This window comes from Pyxicephalus adspersus, chromosome Z, assembly GCF_032062135.1.
Source record: "Pyxicephalus adspersus chromosome Z, UCB_Pads_2.0, whole genome shotgun sequence".
Taxonomy (NCBI): domain Eukaryota; kingdom Metazoa; phylum Chordata; class Amphibia; order Anura; family Pyxicephalidae; genus Pyxicephalus; species Pyxicephalus adspersus.
Window position 1 is genome coordinate 73,217,637 of NC_092871.1, and position 21,203 is coordinate 73,238,839.

The following is a 21,203-nucleotide window of genomic DNA, read 5'->3' on the forward strand; positions in this document are numbered from 1 at the left end:
CGACTAACAGACAAATTCAACTTAACAACAAACCTACAGTCCCTATAACGTATGTAACCCGGGGACTACCTGTATTAAATAACCAGAGGGGTGAAGAGAAACACCACAGTGAAAAACACATGAATGGGTTAAATAATAGGTTAATTTGCTTCCATATACAGAATAAATCATGAAACACTGGTAATGAAAGCAATTTGCAAACAGTAATGCCTATCCCTGGCTTTCTTGTAAAAATGACTGGGTTGGTAATATTCTTGGCTATACTCTCTTTTAGAAAGAATAGATAAAAGAACGTTGCAGTCTTTATGTGAGAGAATCTAAAAGTGAATGCGTTGATTAACCACCTGAGCGTTACACTGATTTCTAGATTTCTGTTCCAAAAGCGTCACAGGTTTTCATGAAATTTTTTTTTTTAAATTGTAGACCTGTAACTTACAGAAATATGTCCGAATAGGGTTCTAGTAGATATCATGAAGTAGGCGAAAAAATACGGGCTTAACCAAAAGAGCCAAAATATTTAGTGCGAGAAATTACAGGCTTAGCGGTTAGGGGGTTAAGAATATGATCACACTGAGGCATTATGAGTACAGCTGCATATGGGGGATACAAAATGAACATTTATATATTAGAGTTTGTTATTGGTTCCTCAATAATATAAAAAAAAAACGTTTGCACAGGTTGGGAAATTAGTAATGGTACAGAGCAAAAGGGTGAAAATGTATACAAAACAATTTTATGGTACAGTTTATAGAACATCCAACTAGAAATGATATTCTGGTAGATCCAGGGCATTCCAAAAATATAAAAAGAGGAGAATAACAAAAGATGTAAAAGAAGAAATCAAGTTTGCTAAAACTCAAAGCAAAAGGTCTGAGCATGTAGGGCCCTTATAAGATGATTCAAGGTTGATGAAGGATTGGACAACAAAAAGTCAAATTTAATAAACACCTTTTCAGCTCTTTGTACACAAAGAAAATGGTGAAGCTCAAGTTTAATATAGAAATAGTATTTAAAACAAACCACAGTTACTTAAAATTTTTATGAGCGACAAACAAAATTAGGGCACCATAAAATAGCTGGAGCAGATGGATTGCAACCACATGTCCTCAAAAAGCTGAGTTCTGTAATTGAAAATTATTGTTTCTAATCTTTATAGACTCTTTTTTCACTAGCTTTGTACAAATGAATTTGCATAGGGCCAATTTAAAAAAAAAACATTGTACCTAAGTTTAAAGGATTAAAAGTTTTTACCAAGTAACCATAGACCTGTAAGTTTAACAAGAATCTAGAGTTTGAAACCGGGTTTTTACTAAAAAATATAATTTTAAGAGATAGAATGAAAATTGTAAACGAATACTAGACTGGATTAAAGGCCATGTTCAGTGAGTAGAGAATTATGATTCATACCTTAACGCAAGCAAAATATTTTCTTGTTGTAGAAAGTATTTTTTAATCCACTTTTGGACACTGTTCACAAAAGAATGTTCTGAAATTGGAAAGAGTGAATAAGGTCAACTAAACTAAAGGGACACAAATGAGCTCAGTTATGAAGATTATTATTATTATTATTAATAATATTAACAACAAACAGTATTAATATAGCACCAACATAATACACAGCACTGCAAATTAAATAGGGGTGGAAATTACATTAAATAGGGGGTGCAAATGACAAGCAGATACAGCAAGGAGTGGACCTTGCCCAAAGGAGCTTACAATCCAAGAGGTAGGGAAGTGGCACACAATAAATGAGCCAAAGATAGGAGCAAGCCAAAAATGACAAGGAAGAGAGTTCCAGAGAATCGGGCCAGCCTTAGCAAAGTCTTGGACCATGCATGTGATGAGGTTATAAATGGGGGATAATTGGTAGATAATTGAATGAGTGAAGAGAGCAGATAGAAATTTTTTTCTATCAGGTCAGAAAGGCAAGAGAGGCAGGAGCTGTGGAGGGATTTGAAGGCAAAGCACAGGAGCTTGAATATGATTAGCTGATGTAAATCAATTTTCCTTAGAGATAAATTATTTAAACAGCAGATCACCTCATACAGATAGTCTCTATAGACAAATTGCTTCAAAATTTTAACTATAATGGTATTGCAAGGGACAAGAGGGTGTTTGGAAGAGAAGGCCTTCCTCTGGATCAACAATGCATATATGTATGGTATGTACAATTTGCTATATCTGGTAAAAAAAAAAAAAAAAAATTATATATATATATATATATATATATATATATATATATTACACCAGCTGATTACCTGGCGTTGCCCAGATATTTTTTTATTGCAATCTTATATTATACAGGAAAAAGATCAAATAAAGCTAAAGTGATGTTGTTTGATTTTTTTCCTTTGATTGCACTTGGTCAATTGCCTTATGTTTTCTCAAAGGCATTATTACAGGCCAAAAAAGCATGTAAAAATATAAGCAAAAGGCACACTGTCACTGAGCAATACATATACACATACATACATACATGCAAATATACCTCTGACATATACCACAGCGCTGTACAAAGATCGGCGGTGCACTCACATGGGTATGAGTCATATCTCTAGCAAGTTTGGTTTAAATTAGTCGATGCGTTTCAGAGTGATGGAACATAGCAAGTTTGGTTGAAATGTCTCCATTCATTTCCTAGTGATGACATACACACATATATTCAAATATAGCTCTGACATATAGCACAGCGCTGTACAGAGATGACTGGTGCACTCACATTTAGTCTCAGTCATATGTATAGCAAGTTTGGTTGAAATGTCTCCATGCGTTTTCGAGTGATAATGGAACATACTCACATACACAGACATCCAATTTTATATACATCGATTTATATAGCTCTGACATATACCATAGGGCTGTACAATGAAACACTGAGCTAGACCCATCAGTCTCTGTACAGAGGAGCTGACATTTTAATGTCCCCACAAAGTCACACACTATTATTATACATTTATATACCTCTGACATATACCATAGCGCTGTACAAAGATCAGCGGTGTCATATGTCTGGAAAATTTGGTTTAAATGTTTCGATGCGTTTCCGAGTAATGGTGGAACATAGTAAATTTGGTTGAAATGTCTCCATGCATTTCCTAGTGATGACAAACACACATACATCTAAATATAGCTCTGACATATAGCACATCGCTGTACAAAGATGACTGGTGCACTCACATCAGTCTCAGTCATATGTATGGCAAGTTTGGTTGAAATGTGTCCATGCATGATGGTGGAACATACACACATCCAATTATATATATATTAGTGCTGTACAATGAAACTCTCTGAACTAGACTCATCAGTCTCTGTACAAAGGAGCTGACACTCCCCCACTGTCACACACTATTATTATACATTTGTTTACCTCTGACATATACCGCAGGGCTGTACAAATATCAGCGGTGTCAAATGTCTGGCACGTTTGGTATAAATGTCTCTATGCGTTTCCTAGTGATCACCAAATATAGCTCTGACATAGCACAGCGCAGTACAAAGATCAGCTGTGCATTCACATGAGTCTAGGTCATATGTCTAGTAAGTTTGGTTGAAATGTGTCAATGCGTTTACGAGTGATGGTGGAACATAGCAAGTTTGGTTGAAATATCTCAATGCATTTCTTAGTGATGACATACACACATCTAAATATAGCTCTGATATATAGCACAGCGCTGTACAAAGATGATTGGTGCACTCACATGAATCTCATATGTATGGCAAGTCATATGTATGGCAAGTTTAATTGAAATGTCTATGCGTTTTTGAGTAATGGTGGAACATACACACATTCAATTTTATACTGTTACATCCATAAATATTCAGTGACAACTTATCTCTAATCTTGGTTCTGTACATTACCACAATTAATTGTAAATGAAACAACTTCAGTTCAACAAGTTGAACTGCAGGCTTTCAGCTTTATTTCAGTGGGTTGAACAAAAAGATTGCATAAAAATGTGAGGAACTAAAAGCCTAAAGCTTTCAATTATTATCGTTGGAAAACGAACGACGAACGATCGTATAGCACCGATCCTGCACATAGAGATAACAACACGATCGTTTGTAGATATTGTACACACAATAGATACGATCGTTTGAGCGATAGAGGAACTATGTGCACGACAGGAAAGTGAACGAACGTTCTGAACTCTAAGGTGTTCAGAGACATACTGTCTGCTCAAATCCAGCTAAATGCAGTCACATTGATTGGGAGGCGTTTCATAATACAGATGGACAATGACCCAAAACATACAGCCAAAGCAACCCAGGAGTTTATTAAAACAAAGAAGTGAAATATTCTTGAATGGCCGAGTCAGTTACCTGATCTGAAACCAAAGCTGAAAGTCTGCAGTTCAATTGCATCTGAGTTGTTTCATTTAAAATTAATTGTGGTAATGTACAGAACCAAATTTAGAGAAAAGTTGTCTCTGTCTAAATATTTATGGACCTAACTGTATATATAGATTCTGTTGATATTTTATTTAGAATGCTGAGCTTATAAAAAAAAAAAATAAAGATTTATGAAGATTACAATGTTGCAATTTGATAGTACAGAGAAGTATCACTAACAAAACAATATTGATATTATGACTGGAATGATGGTATCAGTTAAGATTTGCAGTTAAGGGTTTTGAGCTGACTATTCAGAGCACAATTTTCCCCCATTCAAGCTTACAAACACAACAGTGTCTGTCAAGGTTGGAAGACCACCAAATATCATTTAAGCTGGGGATACGGTGTCATAGAACATTCCACTGAAGGGGTAAGTAACCTTGGCTCCATTTCTGCCTCTGCAGTGTCAGCCCCACCAATCTGCCATACCAAAGTCAACAAAAAGCACCCATGTCATGGATGGTTTGTAATGACACCCCCACTTTGTCCAAGCACCCACATGTGTGAAGCATGTGTAGATGTTAGAAATAAAAAGTCTCTCATTAAAGCAGTCATGACGGAGAAAATGAACCCACCAGTTTACTTTTGGTTGACAGAATAAGGATTTCTGAAGTTATATTTTTTTAAATAGATCTTCACCTGCATATAGCTATATCACCAAAAACACACATTAATGCAGCTCTGTGATGATTAGTGATACATCAATAAATCAAGAAATGTGGGCTCTGGAATTTGTCTTTTTTTTTTTTTGGCAGATGTACCAAACTTTTTTTCAAAACATATTTTTTTTGTTTGTTTTTTTTTTTTTAAATTAGGATGCATAGTAAATACTGGATGAACCTGCCAAACCACCAGTACTTTGTTGTTGTCCATGGAAACTCTGAAAGTCAATTCACAGTTTTCTCTGTTGCCACTCTGTCTGCACATGCTTCATTTTGCTCTCTAATGTATCAATCCAGCTTCACAGCTTTTAGTTTTCTTCTCTGGAACACCACCCTAACATAACTCATGTGAACATGTTTTGGGGTGGCCCTATGTATGTGATTGACAGAAGCTGTTATGGAAAGCTTTGCTGTCAGACCCTAGGGTGGAATAAAGCAATAAGTTTTGTGGAAATTTGAGGTTAAGGACCATTTAGCAAAGGTATGAGAGACAAATTTGCCTGTACTTACACTAAGCGTAAACTTTTGCTTATCCATTAATGGATAATGATTTTTAGTACAATTAGGTGGCCGAGTATTACAAATTGTTATAGTAAGAATGACAAACTAAACAGGTAAGAGAGCAATGCTGACTATAAAAATCTTTATATGCATAAGGAACAGTGAATCTTTACTCTGTATCTTGTTGTTTTCCACCAACAGGTAAAAGACAGCCATACTCCTGATGTTCAGTGCCTTCAGAAAAACTTGAACTTAAGGAAAGAATGCCTATTTTGAAATTAACATAACATAACTTAACAGAACTATCATAAAAAACAAAAAACACTTACCTTTATAGGTGGAAAGCTGTTGATCCCTCCACAATTTTAACGCAGTTGGCCTCACGTCGTCAAGTCTTCCTTCTTCATCACCGCAGTGGTAAAGACAGAAGGGGAAGGGTCAACCCTTCAATTTGAAAAAAAGTTAACTTTTTTTAACAAGATACTTATGCAAATTATTTAAAAAATTAAAAAGTATTTTTATATTATATTATTTTGTGAAAAGGGTCATCCCCCCTCCACGTTAACACATACATAGGCTGGACTTGGAACCTATGCTGAACCGTGTATGTAGGGAATAGGGCATACTATAGCATTTTTGTTTTAGGTGCTAAAAAGACAATCCTGCACTTAAATGGAACAAAATAAAAATGCTATGTTAAATAGGATTCAAATAAGAGCTCTTCTAAAAGAAAATAGCCATAAGAACCACTAGCAAAATATTATATATATGTAAAAAAATAACATATCTTAAAATAAAATGAAAAACCTTATACAATGAATGGACATTAATTCACCCTCTGAAGCACAATGTAGCATAGGTTTCACCTGGAAAGTCATCAGTCACCCCTACCTACCAAGCTGATGACAGTACTGATAAAGAATGGTAAAGGATATTGCCTGATTAGACTGTCCACCTCTCCCTCATCCGGCCCCTGGGGCTCTGCCGGCTCCTCCTGCAACTGATCGTCAACAAACTTGTTCTCGTCATACTCATCAATGTCCACCTTGCGAAAACGTGACGACAGAGTGTTCTTGGCCATGGCGGATACACCAGGTAACAGGGATAGAGATCAGAGCCCTGAGGACAATAGGGAAGAAATGACAGGGAGCACAAGGAAGCTCTGACTTCCTTCACATACGACCGGCTTTCAGACAGAAAAGAGAAAAAGAATCTGCTCACTGCCACAGAGTTTCCTTTCGGCCGGCTTCCTCAGCTTCCGGCGACTCCGGCGGGCGGGGAATGCAGAGGAACCGGAAATACAATCAGAAAGCGAGGGTTTGACGTAGAAGCAACATAGCTGCAGATTGGTTAGCGTCTAGAATGGAGTTGTTTAGAGGAGGTTCTCCCTGCAGAGTGTGTAATCTAACCAGCTCTATCGCGAGTCTCCCTCTAGAGGGTATAATCTAGCAAACCTCATAAGGAGGAATGCTAGAATGGAGTCAGTTACAGAAAGATATCATTGCAGATAACATAATCTAGCCAAATCAGTGCAGACAAGGTTAGAAGAAAGTTGATGGAGTTGTAAAATTTAAAAGTTTTTTTATAGAATACTTTATTTTTAATAAAATTAGTGTGGATTTAGAAATAAATTGTTTTACCCAGTTGTACCTTATTGCAATCTTTTTTCATTACATATTGAAATCACATGTATTTAAAGCGTAGCTAAACTTAGAATATTTACTTTACATAATAGGGTAGACAACCCTTTGATTTATTGTAAAAAATTCGTTTGTTAGTGTTTTTTTAAGAGCAACACTTTTTAAAAAAAAAAAAAAAAAAAGGTGCTGCACCGCCCCCTAATTCTTGATCACCTAGGCAATCTTTCATCAATAGGGAAAGAAAATTGCCAATGTCATTCATTCGCAGTGCGAGATCGGGTAACGTAGGAAAAAGAAAAATCTGAAATTATAGTAATGTACACACACTTACACCACACTTTGTAATAAATCATAGTTCTCTGTAAACAACTGGAATTAATTTTTCAATTTGCTTTTTTCTTCTATTATCTGATATGATTCAGTCCAGCATTGTAAAGTTTTTACACTTAATAGGCCACTTTTCAAAAAAATGCAGTTCAGTTTTATTAGATCGCCTAGGTTCTCTCTTGATTAATATTCTCTAGTATAAGACATGTTTGTAAATCAGGGTCAATGATTGACATGTTTTTCTTCTACACAATGCCAATTTATCATTATATCAGGAACTAGGATTAAATCTTGTACACGGCAGGACATTTGTATGTTTTTGTGTTGTCTCAGAACCATGAGCCATAAGCGATTTCTTTTCCAGCACATTGTCACCACAGGGTATGTTACTGTGCAACTATTTCTTTAGAGATTGCAGATAAGAATGTGTTCAATCACCTCTCTTTGTACAGAAACACTTGTATGTTTGAACCTATTATGCACAGAAATGTTTATTATATACGAAACTAAAGCTGCGTACACACGGCAAATTTTTCTCGCCCGATAATCGGTATCGGCCAATTATCGGGCGAAAATCTGCCGTGTGTACAGGCATCGTGCAGTCTTTTCTCGTTGGAAAGGATCGTGAAAGATCCTTTCCAACGAGAAAAATTGCAGGTGTGTACACAGCTTTAGTGTCATATACACTAAAAACCTTTTAGTAATAGTCAAGAAAAACAAACACAATTGTTTTAAAATGTTTTATTAAAAGCTTATGCAAAAACATTTTTTACTGAAATCTCTAATTAATTATTGAATAGCTATACACAGCAGAAAATAACAACAATAAATGACTGAAGTATACAATTTTTCACCTTCCATAAAGTTAACATACATATCATAAATACTGCAGGTAGTCCCCGGGATACATAGGAGATAGGGACTGTAGGTTTGTTCCTAAGATGAATTTGTATGTAAGTCCAAAGAGGTACATTATTTTAATAAATACAATTAGAACGAATGTCTCAACATATTATTAGGCAGCGTGGTGTCAGTTACTGTATAATATCCTCACTGTGAGTTAATCACAAACAAAGCAAAAAAAAAATAAAAAAAACTTTATGGAGCCTAGACAATAATTAACTTCTGGAGCAACCTGTGCTTTGATATGCAAAAAGAAACAACTGCAGGAATAGGCATTACCATTTGCAAATTGCTTTCATGACCAGAGTTTCATGATCTATTCTGTATATGGAAGCAAATTAACCTATTATTTAACCCATTCATGTGTTTTTCACTGTGGTGTTTCTCTTCACCCCTCTGGTTATTTAATACAGGTAGTCCCCGGGTTACATACAATATAGGGACTGTAGGTTCTTAAGTTGAATTTGTCTGTTAGTCGGAACAGGTACATTATTTCAATAAATGCAATTAGGACAGATGTTTGTCTCAACATAATATTGGGCAGCGTGGTGTCAGTTACTGTATAAAATCCTCACTGTAAGTTAATCAAAACAAAGCAAAAAATAAAAAAAACTTTATGGAGCCTAGACAATAATTAACTTTTGGAGCAACCTGTGCTTTGATATGCAAAAAGAAACAACTGCAGAGTTTGTCTTAGTCATTGAAAAGTTACAAGAGCTGGAAGAAGAGCTCAGTCTCAGCTGTGTTTAGCAAAAGATTTCTTCTGCAAGTCATGCAAACTGCTCCCCTCCAAGCCTCCGTCCTCCACAGGATCGAGCATGGAAACCCAGTTCATATCTAGGAATCGTCAGTATGTCGGATGTCCTCAACCCAGGGACTACCTGTATTTGGACAGAAGTATCACACACTTGTCATTCTTTTTATGTTAGAAACATGATACCAGCCCTTATATTCTGAGCACTCCACTATGTTGTCTTTTGAATTATTTTGTTAGCCATGCACAGGTTAGGTGTGTTACTGTTGTATGATTCACGCTTCTTTGTGATCCCGTGACCCAAAAGCCAGCCCTCAATACAGATACAACAATAGAGGTTAGAGTTTCTCTTTAATGCCTGTGTCTAACATGACATAAAATGTTCCCACACCAGGATTTTTCCTTCATCACATAACTCATTAGTACATCCATCCAGATTTCATAAAACTGACCTGAGTATATTTTACCATTATGCCGTTTTATGTCATACTGTTGCTATTGTTGGTTTATAAGTCCTTCTTTTCTGTCCATGTTTTAGCACTGTGTGTTTTTGTACTTTGCTATAATACTATAACCCATCTAACACACTGTGTATATAGAAATTTTCGGTACTGAGCAGTCAGTTATTCTAATGATTATTATATGTTACAAATATTCAACAGTTTCTTGACAAATAAAAGAAAAAATCCTTCACCAGCGTTACTTGCACCCCGATACCCATAATTAGAAATAAAAATGAGGGATGTATCTAAAAAACCTAAAAAGTATTTATCCATATCCCGAAGAAAAGCCCCACTGCAAGGGTTGATTTCTGCACCCATTATAAAATGTGCTCATCCAACACGAAAGATGAAGGTAGTGCATTAAAGCAACAGAAAAATAAACCAACAGATCTAAACCTCAATTACTCAATCAGCACTTTGATTAGCTGTATTAGACTGTACTGTCACTGCCATTAATCACAGTAATCACATTGTGTTGATTAGGGATGAGCGAGAAGGCCTCTGACAGTTTTGCGAAAATTTCCTTGAACTTATGGTGGGTTCGCGATATTTCGGCGAATTGATTTTGCGAATTCCATTAAAGTCAATAGGCTGATTTTAAACATTAATAGCAAAGCCCCTATACATGTTAGAGCCACCAAATTTGTGTTTTTTCAAAAAATGTCTGGCAAAGTGACAGCAGGCAAATAGGATTTTTGCGTGATTGACAGCATCCAGAAGGCAACACAAATATTAGGACATTCAGAAAGGTTGAACTCTACTCAAACCTCCCACTAGCAACAGTCTCTGCCCTCAAAACAGCAGAAAAACCCATTGCTATTTAATGTACGCACCCCTATTGAATTTACATAGCTGCATAATTTGTTTACGCTATATAAATCTTGTTTTTTAATAATAATAATAATAATAATAATTGCTAGCTGGCATCATGAGCTAAATGACGTGTTAGGAAAGACACCCATAAATTTGTGGACAAGTAGTGCGGTGACATTAGGCAAAAAGATGGAGGACCAGAGATGGAGCGTGGGTCAGCAGTAGCTATGTGTGACCTCTGGTCAGCTGTCGCCAGGGAGACAGCATTGGTACGAGTCATGGAGAGCTGGGTGTACTGCATCATCAATGCCACCCAGAAGTGTACAATTTTAGTAAATAGAGTATGACAGGTGGCAGCAGCAACAGCAGGGGAAGGAGGCCATGGGCCCTGAGATGGAGCATGGACAGCATTAGTAACTGGGATTTAGAGCTTGGTACTGGGCAGGCAGCAGCAGTAACAGCATGAGGAGGAGGTGGTGGACTCTGGGATGGAGCAAGGATGGCTTTAGAGGTTGAAAGAGGGCAAAAGAAAAAGTGCGAAGAAAAGAAGAGAAAAGAGAGGAAGAGTAGTTAACACCCCTGACTTACTGTTAGGGTCTATAGGATTAATACTACTACAAGTAAGTATCTAGCTCCTATCTAACATGGAGAAGAAGCAAAGTAGTGGGGGAAAGTGATACGCAATGTGAGCAATGTACCACTCACCTCTACTGTACTCACATACAGAAAACAATATGGAAACATCCACCAATATACACAGGCGGGATCGTTTCCAAGAAAAATAAAAAAGAAAAGGGGAAAAATTTAAAAACCAAAAAGCCAAAGCCAAAAAAAGCCTTGCCCCTTCACCCAAAAGCAGCAAGCAAAATAAGATAGAACATGGTACATACAGCACTGCATAGTTAAACAGACATGTTGTGAACCAGTAACCGGGTTGAGACCCATTACATCAATAACAGTATATCATGATAGTACAGAGAATGGCAATGGATTAAGAAAGCCTGCGTGGCCCACACTGGGGAAGGCACATATAGTAATACAGCACTTTATACTTATTACTGCCCTTAGCAGCATATTCATAATAAACCCTGGTAGGCTGGACTGTCTACTTAATATCCATCGCCACATGGGGGCCTGAAAACAGTGCACCATTCACCAGGCTATGAACAAGTCCTTAACAGAGGCACACCTTGCTAATAGAAAAAGTGGCAGCAGATCACACATAGCTAACATGACCCCCGCTGGGAGAGGCAACACACCAGTCCCAATGTGGGTCACCCTCATTACATTGCATCTGGCAGAATATCTCCAAAATAAGACAGGCAGGAGTAGCCTGTCTCTTAAAGACATAAAAGATAGAGGTTAACTGGCGCCCCCAGGGGCCATATGCAAAGCCGCATACCACATAACACAATCCTTTCCTAAACAGTGCACCTACTTAAAATTCACGGCTACGTCAAACAATGCCTCATTCACAAGGCCATTAGCAATGTTTTATTAATATCAGCAAGAAGTGCATACAGGAGCAATTCATTGAAACAGCATATCCAATCAGTCACTTCTGACAGTAACTCCCTAGGGACCAGGTGCAACGTGCATATATCACCCATGTTAGAAGAGTAATCAGGCCTCTTTAGATGAGGGTGCCGGGGCACCCCGCGTATCTAAAAAAAATGTTTCTCTGGGGCAAATCCAACCTGCAGCTTTGCTGCAGAGAGGTTACCGCATCCACAGGGAATTCCAGCCAGTTCGGAATATTATTAGGTTAGACCCCCAGCATGGTAAATAGCACAGAAAGCTGTGTGTATCAATGCAATGCAAACAACATGTTACCAACAAATGAAACACGCGACCCGATCTGTAGTACGCTCCAGCAGACCAGATCAGTTCAAGTAATGGGCGTAGCGTACGGTGCATAAGTAGAGTTTGTGCTGAAACATCAATTAGTAATTGCACACTTGCCCCATCAAAATCCACAGGACCATGATGCCACACTTTCCTTAACCCCCGTAGCGGTAATCCGGAGTGTGACTCGGGGTGAATTTTACTTGCAAAAAGCGGTAATCTGGAGTCACACTCGGGGTCAATTTAAGCTAAGAAAAACCCCACTTACCTTGCTCTGTTGTCATCCCCCGTTGTCCTTCTGGTCCCCGCAGGTCCTGGGGACACATCTTCTCCTTTCAACTTCCAGGCGCGAAGTGAAGAGCCAGGATCTACTTGGTTTCCCGTGATGTCGGTGCAGGCCCCGGTTCGTGCGGGCAGGGCAGTGGAAAATTCAAATCATTTTGTATTGGATTCAATACAAAATAGCTGTACTGAGTCTAATACAAAAAAATCTTCATATAATATATATATATATTATATATGAGCTACTGTACAGTTATATTACATTTTTAACTATTTTCTACCAGTTTTTTTTTTTTAAGTTTATTAATCAATTAGTTAAATTTATTAACTATTTGATATTTTTGGGGAGTTATGGGATGGGTTTTGATTGCTTTTTTAAATGAACAAAAAGTAGGAGCAAGTCAAATATGACCATTTCAGAGAGTCAGGGCAGCTCTAGAAAAGTCTTGAAGCCCTGCATGGGAAAAAGTTATGAGAGAGGAACTCATTGGTAGGTCACTGGAGGAGCAAAGAGAGCAGCTAGGGGAGTATTTTTCTATCAGGTCAGAAAAGTATGTGTAACAAGAACTGTAGAGGGATTTAAGGACATAGCACAGGAGCTTGAATTTGATTCTAAGGTGAAATGGAAGTCAATCAAGAGAACTACAAAGAGAGGCAGCAGAAGTAGTGGGAAGAATGGATAAGTCTGGCCGCAGCATTCATAAAAGAGTGTACAGGAGAGTGTCAGGTTTGTCACACTTACCTCTTCCTCGCTAAGTGCAAGAGTCTCTCCTGAGTATGCAGGCAGTTCTGAGCCCGGACATGCCTGCTCTTCCAGAATTAATCAGTATTGCCCCTCCCCCCAGCCAATTAGGAAATAGCCTGATAATCATCTCTGTCTATTTAGCTGTCTCGGACACAGCACTCAACATTCGTGCAACGTGTGCCATAGTTCTGCTGAGCATTTCCTACACAACTGTTGGTAATTCAGTGCTTCCCCTGTCCATCTCCTGCGTTAACCCCTTGTGGCTCAGTCTGTTCTTTCCCAGAAAGGTTCCTTGTGCTGTTCTAGTATTCCTCTGTGTCTGTGGTTTGGATATGGTTGGAGGGGCATGAGGAGCAGAGACATTGTTTCTGAGTTTGACAACTTTATAAAGTAAGAGGCTATGCCCCTGATTCATCAAGCAGAATCGGATTATCGGTCGCGCATTCGTATTCGCGATCCGAAATCGTACGAATGCAATATTGGGGGGTTGTTATGTGATCTCTTTTCCAATCTCCTAGGACACACAGTTTACAAAGACAATTGTGATTGTTTTTAAGCTGTTCCTTCCTCTGAATTATTTATAAGGCTAAAAAGCAGCACAATTGTCTTGTTAAAACTCAGTTGTTTGATGCGCATAGCTGCGCAGAACTTCAGACGCGTGTAGCTCATAGTTATGCGCCATAGCGGACCAGCTACATGCGCTTGAATTGTTTTCAGTTGAAAAATGCACTGCACTTTTGCACAGTCCTCATTAAGTTAAGTTTGTATTTGATTTGTGTATATTGCTTGTTTTGCTTCATATGCACTCATGTATGTATAGACATGAGTGCACATAAAGCCAAACATGTGTGTACATATACATAGAAAAGAGAAATTACAAGAAGAAATAGGCAAAGAGGCTTTTTGGACCATATTGCTTCACATTAAAAACATTGCCCATTTCTTCCTATGATTTCTGATGTCATGGGCTTGGCCACAAGCAACATTCATGGAGGATATTGCCTTTCTTTAAAAGAAGCAATCCACATTTATGTGCTTCCACTACCAAGCTGAGGGGAGTAAGCCAATTATATAGTGGGCCAACGTCTAAAATGCCATTCAAATCTGCAAAAACACCCTGAAGGGATGGAAAAGCAAGAAAATGTTTGGCTCAAAGTGGATTTGGCCCTGGAACTTTGATATACTAGTACTATTTGTTTTGTTTAGCACCTAAATAATGCATACACTCCACTATTTATCAGCATTAAGTTAAGCAAGAACACAACATCTGTTCATTTCTAAGAGTGCCTGACCCTGCTTGTGAGCTTGGCAATCAATGTGCTTTGATGTTGTGCTTGGAACCTGGACCTGGACCTGGACCTCCTTCCATCACCATCAGGTGTGTTAGAATGAGTATGCAACTCAGCTGGACAACTAATTCACAACCAGTTTGGACAACAAGCGGAAGCAACATCAGGCAGCACAGCACAATGACAACAAACCGATAACACAACTACAAATGAACACAGGAGTTGTGAGGGGGCAAATCAACATGAGTGCAAATGTCAGACTATAAAAAAAACAAAGAAATAAAATCATGACAATTTATTCAGAAAAGGAATATGCACATAATACATTCAAATACCAATATGTGACAAAGGCAAGGAGGGGGTTAAGTAGGAGTTTGGTGTGGAAAACCATGCAGAAACCATGCAGACATTTGTACTCAATACTTGTAGAAAAAATGACACATTGCTGAACAATTGATAAACTACCCAAACTGGCATTACAGACCAGGCACAAAAACATTGCAGCAACAGATGAAACTAACAATAATGAGGATTACAAAGTCACATCAATGCATAACATCCAAGCTCTTGATGACACCCCCCCCCCATCCCCCCGCAAACCAGTCCAGTTAAATAATATTAATGTAAATGCATATGTATTTATATGCATTTAATTGTATTTTGACATATATACACACAAGTGAAATCACTAATTGTTTTTTTAAACCACTTTTGACAATAATTATTTAATTTCTATCAAGCCAAACTACAATGATATTTTAATTAGATCACAAATGCTTGGTGAGAATTTTTTACAGATCATACTATTGTGAGATGACATATTATGAAGTGCCTACTAGTATATATACAGCTGGATCTCAATTAGTTTGCAGTGTTGCAAAGCAAACCAAAAAGTATAAAAACAGTGCAACAAATTTAACAATAAATTAATTATTTTGTGAATGAGTACAATATAACTTAAAAAAGTATTACTTACCCAAAAGAAGATGAAGCATTAAAGATTCTAATTGACCTGTAAAGGACTGTAGATGTGCACAGAACAGAGAGCAGGTGTGCGCTAATTAATTGCTATGATCTCACCATTGAGCTTTAGAGATCCTCCTTAATCGCACAGCTGAAATCTAATCGCCTTAATTGGCAGATTCGCGCCCCCTATTGCTCATTATTATGAAGGCAGGAATCCGGCTGGCAGTGAGGGGCGAGTGTACGAGCGCACTCGACTCCGGACCGCGGGAAACCGGCTCGCTGAAAGCGCGAGCGCGGATTTCATTGATGAATCAAGGCCATTATAACAATTGGTTCATCTATTTAAAAGATTAATCACATTAACTTAAATTTACTTTACTTCAATTTACTCACGTTTTTGAGTCCTTCATGCGTTTCACCACTTGGCTTCATTAGAAGGATTTTAAAGAGCAATCAATTATATCATCATAATATGCACAGCAATAAAAAAAACACAAAATTAAAAAGTATATAAATATTATATATATAAATCTTTTAATATATAGTACAATTCTATTAATTTTAATGTTAATTCATCAAACTTCCCGCACTTACTTATATCTGCAAATTGGGTAAAATTCAGTTCACCAGTGTTTAAACTCATCTTGATCAGATCAAAGACCTGATTATACTTTACTATCACCACTATGTGCAAAAGCCAAAAGAAACCATGCATATACCTATTATGTCACTTCCTTGGGTCGCTTTGACTAAATAAAATACAACAAACATGGAGGGAAAATTTTTACTTTTTTTGTTGTATTAAAAAACACACAAAAAAAGCCTAATGAAATAAATATACCAATATCCAATTAAAACATTTATCTATACCAGTCATTAAGTGAACATATGTTTTTGTGACCCCTCTCTAATCTATCTTTTTAATTCCTTTCCTTGTTTCTCAAAATCTCCATTTCCAGTAGAGTTTTTTTTTACTGTCATGTACTGAGAGTATGGAATACTCTTTTTTAATGTCACAAGGTGCACACTTTTTGCTGATAATATGGTGTTTCCCGCAGTTTCTTTTCTATAAACTTTTGCTGCTACCAATCCTTCATCTGTAATTGATAACTAAATACAAAAAGGAGGTGTCTACGCAAGCAAGCTTTATCAGCTTTGTCGGCCAATCAGGAAATAGCCTGTTTACTATACCTGGCTATATGGCTAGCTCAGACACAGCACTCTCACAGTCTCCACTGGTGCCGAACCCCTGGTTCTGTTGAGCTAGTTCCTGTTCACCTGTTGGTAATTCAGTGTTTCCTTTGTCCCGCTCCTTCATTAACCCTTCTTTGTCCAGTCTGTTGGTTCCCAGCCAACTTCCCTTTGCTATTTCAGTGTTCCTGTCTCTCTGTGGATATTCCTGTGTCACCTGTGCCTCTTGTTGCTTCCTGTGTCTGCAGTGGCCCGTGTCACTGCTGTCTGTCTCCTAGATCCCTGGCAATTGATTCCTGGTGTGTGACCTGACCTCTCTTGCTTGCTGCCTGCCTTGACTATTTTTCTGCTCTGTAATTGGGTACCATGTTTCATATTGGCTACTTTGGTGGTCCTTGCCCAAGATAGGCAACCTGGCAGTAACCAGCGGTGGAACATCTTCATCATCAGAGTCTCTGAAGAAGACCTGGTTACTGCTTAGACTATGCCCCTTCCCCTTCTCAGGGCTCACACCACCTCCGTGCAAGCCGTAAGGCCCCCTGTTTACCTGAGCGTGACAGAAGTACATTTGGCGTTCAAATTCATAGCAAATTTTAAATTGAATGTATTGTGTTGCAACCTATTAAAAAACCATATCAATGTTTTTGGGACCAGTCTAGATGGCGAGCACATCATCTCATATCGTCATGTACCTCCGCCATACACTGAAGTGGCAATGTCTCAAGGGTCTCGTCACTGAACTTATCTCTTTCCCATCCCCCAGGAACAGGTTGGCATATGAAGGGGCACATTTCATCGCCATTGCCACACCCTGTATCTTTTCTGAGATACACCCCATCCCCACTTGCCTTTTCCGAGATACACCCCCATGCCTGACACAATAGGTCTTCCTGTTTTTTTTTTTTTAATCCTTATGAACTTTAGGAAAACTGTAGAAGGTGGGGAGTTTAGGATACCTTATGTTCATGAAGTCCCATACTTCTTTACTAATTATATTTTTCTGATACGCTGATTATATAATCTCATAATAAACAAGTCGAGAAATTTCTATTTTGTTAATGCGATGGTACCATTGAGTTATTCAGAATTCTCAGGCACATGTTTTTATATTAGGTTACTTCCATAATTACCACGTTTCCACCTTTATCTGCAGGCTTTATTATATTACCTTTATTTTCCTGCAGTTTTTTTAATTGCATTTTCTGACTTTTGGATACATTTTCAGACACACCTTGGTGCATTTTCTCAATTTCAAGACTAACTGTTTTCAAGAAGGCCCAAAGGTTTGGATTTATGTCTTGCAGAGATCTTTCAGTGGCACTGAAAAGTACCTTAAAGAGGCGATCAACCTCTGTTCAGCTGTTATGGACCTTCTCATGCAGGTATCTTGTTTCTGCAAAAAAGGTCCCATTGTGGCAAGTAAGTTTGGATCCACACATCCAATATTCAAAGGTAATTTTTATAGTTCTCTAGGAATGTCAAGCGCAGTCTCTGTCTCGGTCCATCAGTGTAGGTAAGGCAGTACAGATTAAGGAGTAGAGCAATCAATACAGGAAAAAAGGTATAAAGCAGAATAACAAAAAGGACTGTGCAAAGGCACCTGGACAGAAAAAAAGGCACACTTGCACTGGGGAAGGGGAATCTTTTATTGTCTATTGTAGGGAGCTGTCCTAAGGAGTCTCATAGATGGTGCCATGCCCATGTGGAGAAGATCCAGAAAATAAATATAGTAATAAATAATTAAATAAAAAAACTCTACCTGGGTCCTAACAAATTTTTTGGAATAATTTTTGCTTTTACTGCAATTGTCAAATGCTCATGTAAACGAATACAATATAATTTGTAATTTTAAAGATCACAAAATAATAGTTAGTGCGCTAAATTGTGTTCTGACATAATCTCATATTATTGTTGTGTTCAAATTTTACTCACCAATGTTTGTTTTTTCATGCATGTGCTTCAATGTAACATAGAAGGCCAGGCTAATAAAAGACAGGCAAGAATGTGAATAGGCTCTGACAAAGAGGGCTTTTTGTAGAAACACTTCAGCTAGCAGTATATGTTTCAGATATATCAATATAGAATCAAAATCAATATAAAAAATAGGGAAGTCATACAAGATATAGAACAATCCTACTATGATGCTCCATTATTCTTTTTACCGTGATGCAGTGATAATGTTCCTTTTTTCCTCCAATCTCATCCAACTGAAGAAACCATGCTTTGTGTCTTTACGTTGCAACATCTTTCTTCATCTATTCCTATGTTGGGCTTCTGGCGCATTATACAGCAAGCAACTTTGCTCAGACTGAGCGTCTGTATGGGTAGTCTCCCTGCTATATGCTGCTTTGGTATCGCCAGACTGATTTCACCTCACTTTACTGTATATAACCATCTTGTTCGCCCAAAATTAAATTTCCATATCGTTTCATCTAGCCCATAAATTCATTCTCAGCACCATTTACAAGGATTTTGGCTACAATATTCACTCTGTGGTATTGGGCTGTAAGGCTCCTACACAACTTCTCTTTGAAAACATCCCAGAGGTGTTGGTGCTGTAAAGGGATGAAAATGCTCCTCCACATATTTTGGAATTGTCCCAAAATAAAGATTGTCTCAATTTTACCACATTATAAAAAAGGTTAAAGATCATGGGATTCCCTTCATGCCCACGTTCTTCGTGTTACATTTTGCCAACTTTTCAGATTCAGCTTAAGTCTCTGCTTGCCAGCCTGGTTAGCAAGCATAGTGCATCCCGTCGGTCTGATGTCAGATGGGGAACCTTACTGTGGATTTGTGATTTTCCCAAATGAATGAGTTACTAGCATTGGAAAAAATGACTGTTAATATAAAGGATATTAGGAAAAGGTGGGTCATAGGTGGTTCTACTGGCTGACTTTTCAATCCTCTGAGAATACCAGTCTTTGGTATCCTCTGATCTCTGTCCTCTGTCTTATGGTATTCAATAGAAGTACAGGCTTCCACTATAGAATGTTCTAGTGAACTAACAGTACCAGCAGACTTTGTCATGATTTACAACTAACATTGTACTTGTTTATTAGTACAAATTATTTTTTATTAAATTGTGCTGCTTTACTTTGGGATTGTCTCATACCTCCCATCTGTCCATGATTTGGAAGGATTGTCCCTGTGTAGGAACATAGTTTCTTTTTCCTTCTAAGTGTCCCCCTTTTGTATTGCCTAGAACGAAGACATGATAGTTATGCTCCAGGATAAAATCTAAAAGTTTACTTTACTCTAAAACCTAAAGAGGAACTAAACTCAAAACTGCAAAAAAACAAACAAACAAAACACACCTTCAAACTCACAGGGTAGTCCCATCTTCTGGGGGTGTCCTGCATGAGGTCCAGCGTCATCCCAGCGCTCCTGGCGCCACCATGTTCTCTTCTCCTTCCTGTTCTTCTTCCTACATCACCTGACCCAGGCACGAGATCAGGTGGTGTAGGATAGAAAAAAATACATTTGCAGTGAGATTGGCAAATACTTCCCTTTGCACAAAAAAGGCTGCCTGAGCATGTGCAGAAGGAGCGCCCAAGAGACTCCCGGGATGCCTGAAGTAGGTATCCCGGGAGGCTTCGTGCTCCCATTCATTATTGACTGCCTAGGTGATTGAGAATTAGGGGGCAGTGCTGCACCTTTTTTTTTTTTTTTTTTTTAAACATGTTGAACTAAAAAAAAAAATGTTTAGGTAAGCTTTAACGCATAAAGTAAGTCACCAATCCAATCTGTTTTCTGACTGAGGCCCATGAGATGGGTGAAAAGAGGTAAAGGATTTTAATAATACGTGGAGATGTATTGCAATAGATTTGTGACTTCTACGTGTGTCAAATTTGGTGAATAAATTGAGCTTCATAATTTTATCCTGTAGTTTGGATATCACATCTTTGCTTTGTGCAATAGTAGAAGGAGAATTAGACTTGATCTCCAGCCTGTTCCAGAGAACCTAAACTGAAAACGGCAAAAAAAAAAAAAAAATACACTTACCTACAATGCCGCAGGTCAGTCCGATCGCTCCGGGGGTGCCCGAGATGCTCATGTATGCGCAGAAGGAGCACCCAAGAGCCTCCTGGGATGCCTGACGTAGGTATTCCGGGGGGCTTTGCGCTCCCATTCATTCTCGATTAGATTTTTTACACCTTTGTAAAATGTATTATTTCATCTAGCCCAGAATAGCCGTGTAGGTTTACCTGCTATACAATGTCCAATCTCCTAGGTATGTTTTCATTTCCAGCACAAGGATGCACTCAGGTCTGCAAAATGGTTAAATGGAGGAATTGGCTCAAGAAATAAAATGGATACAACGACAACGTTCCGAACCGAATCAATTGGCATGTGGTAAAACATATGTTATTTGCTCATTTCGTTAGAG

At 38.1% G+C, this 21,203-nt stretch overlaps 1 protein-coding gene and 1 long non-coding RNA gene across 4 annotated transcripts in view; both read right to left on the reverse strand.

Moving 5' to 3' along the window:
• The window catches only part of ARPC5L (actin related protein 2/3 complex subunit 5 like), a 92,426-nt gene extending 85,576 nt beyond the window's left edge, over window positions 1–6,850 (reverse strand). The window contains exons 1-2 of one of the 3 annotated variants that reach the window (XM_072431874.1): window positions 6,777–6,850; window positions 6,490–6,674 (exon numbers count right to left, since the gene is read on the reverse strand). In XM_072431874.1, the coding sequence (XP_072287975.1) occupies window positions 6,490–6,636 (147 nt within the window). In that variant the 5' untranslated portion in view covers window positions 6,637–6,674; window positions 6,777–6,850. Of the gene's footprint in view, window positions 1–6,489 lie in introns of all 3 variants that reach the window. The other 2 variants (XM_072431876.1, XM_072431875.1) reach the window with 2 other exon arrangements.
• Window positions 6,851–8,254: 1,404 nt separating this feature from the next.
• On the reverse strand, window positions 8,255–21,113 carry LOC140344601 (uncharacterized). The gene is made up of 3 exons (XR_011923606.1): window positions 18,976–21,113; window positions 16,016–16,048; window positions 8,255–9,306 (listed from the first exon to the last, which is right to left on the reverse strand). It is a non-coding gene; the product is annotated as an uncharacterized lncRNA (long non-coding RNA).
• Window positions 21,114–21,203: the final 90 nt, after the last annotated feature.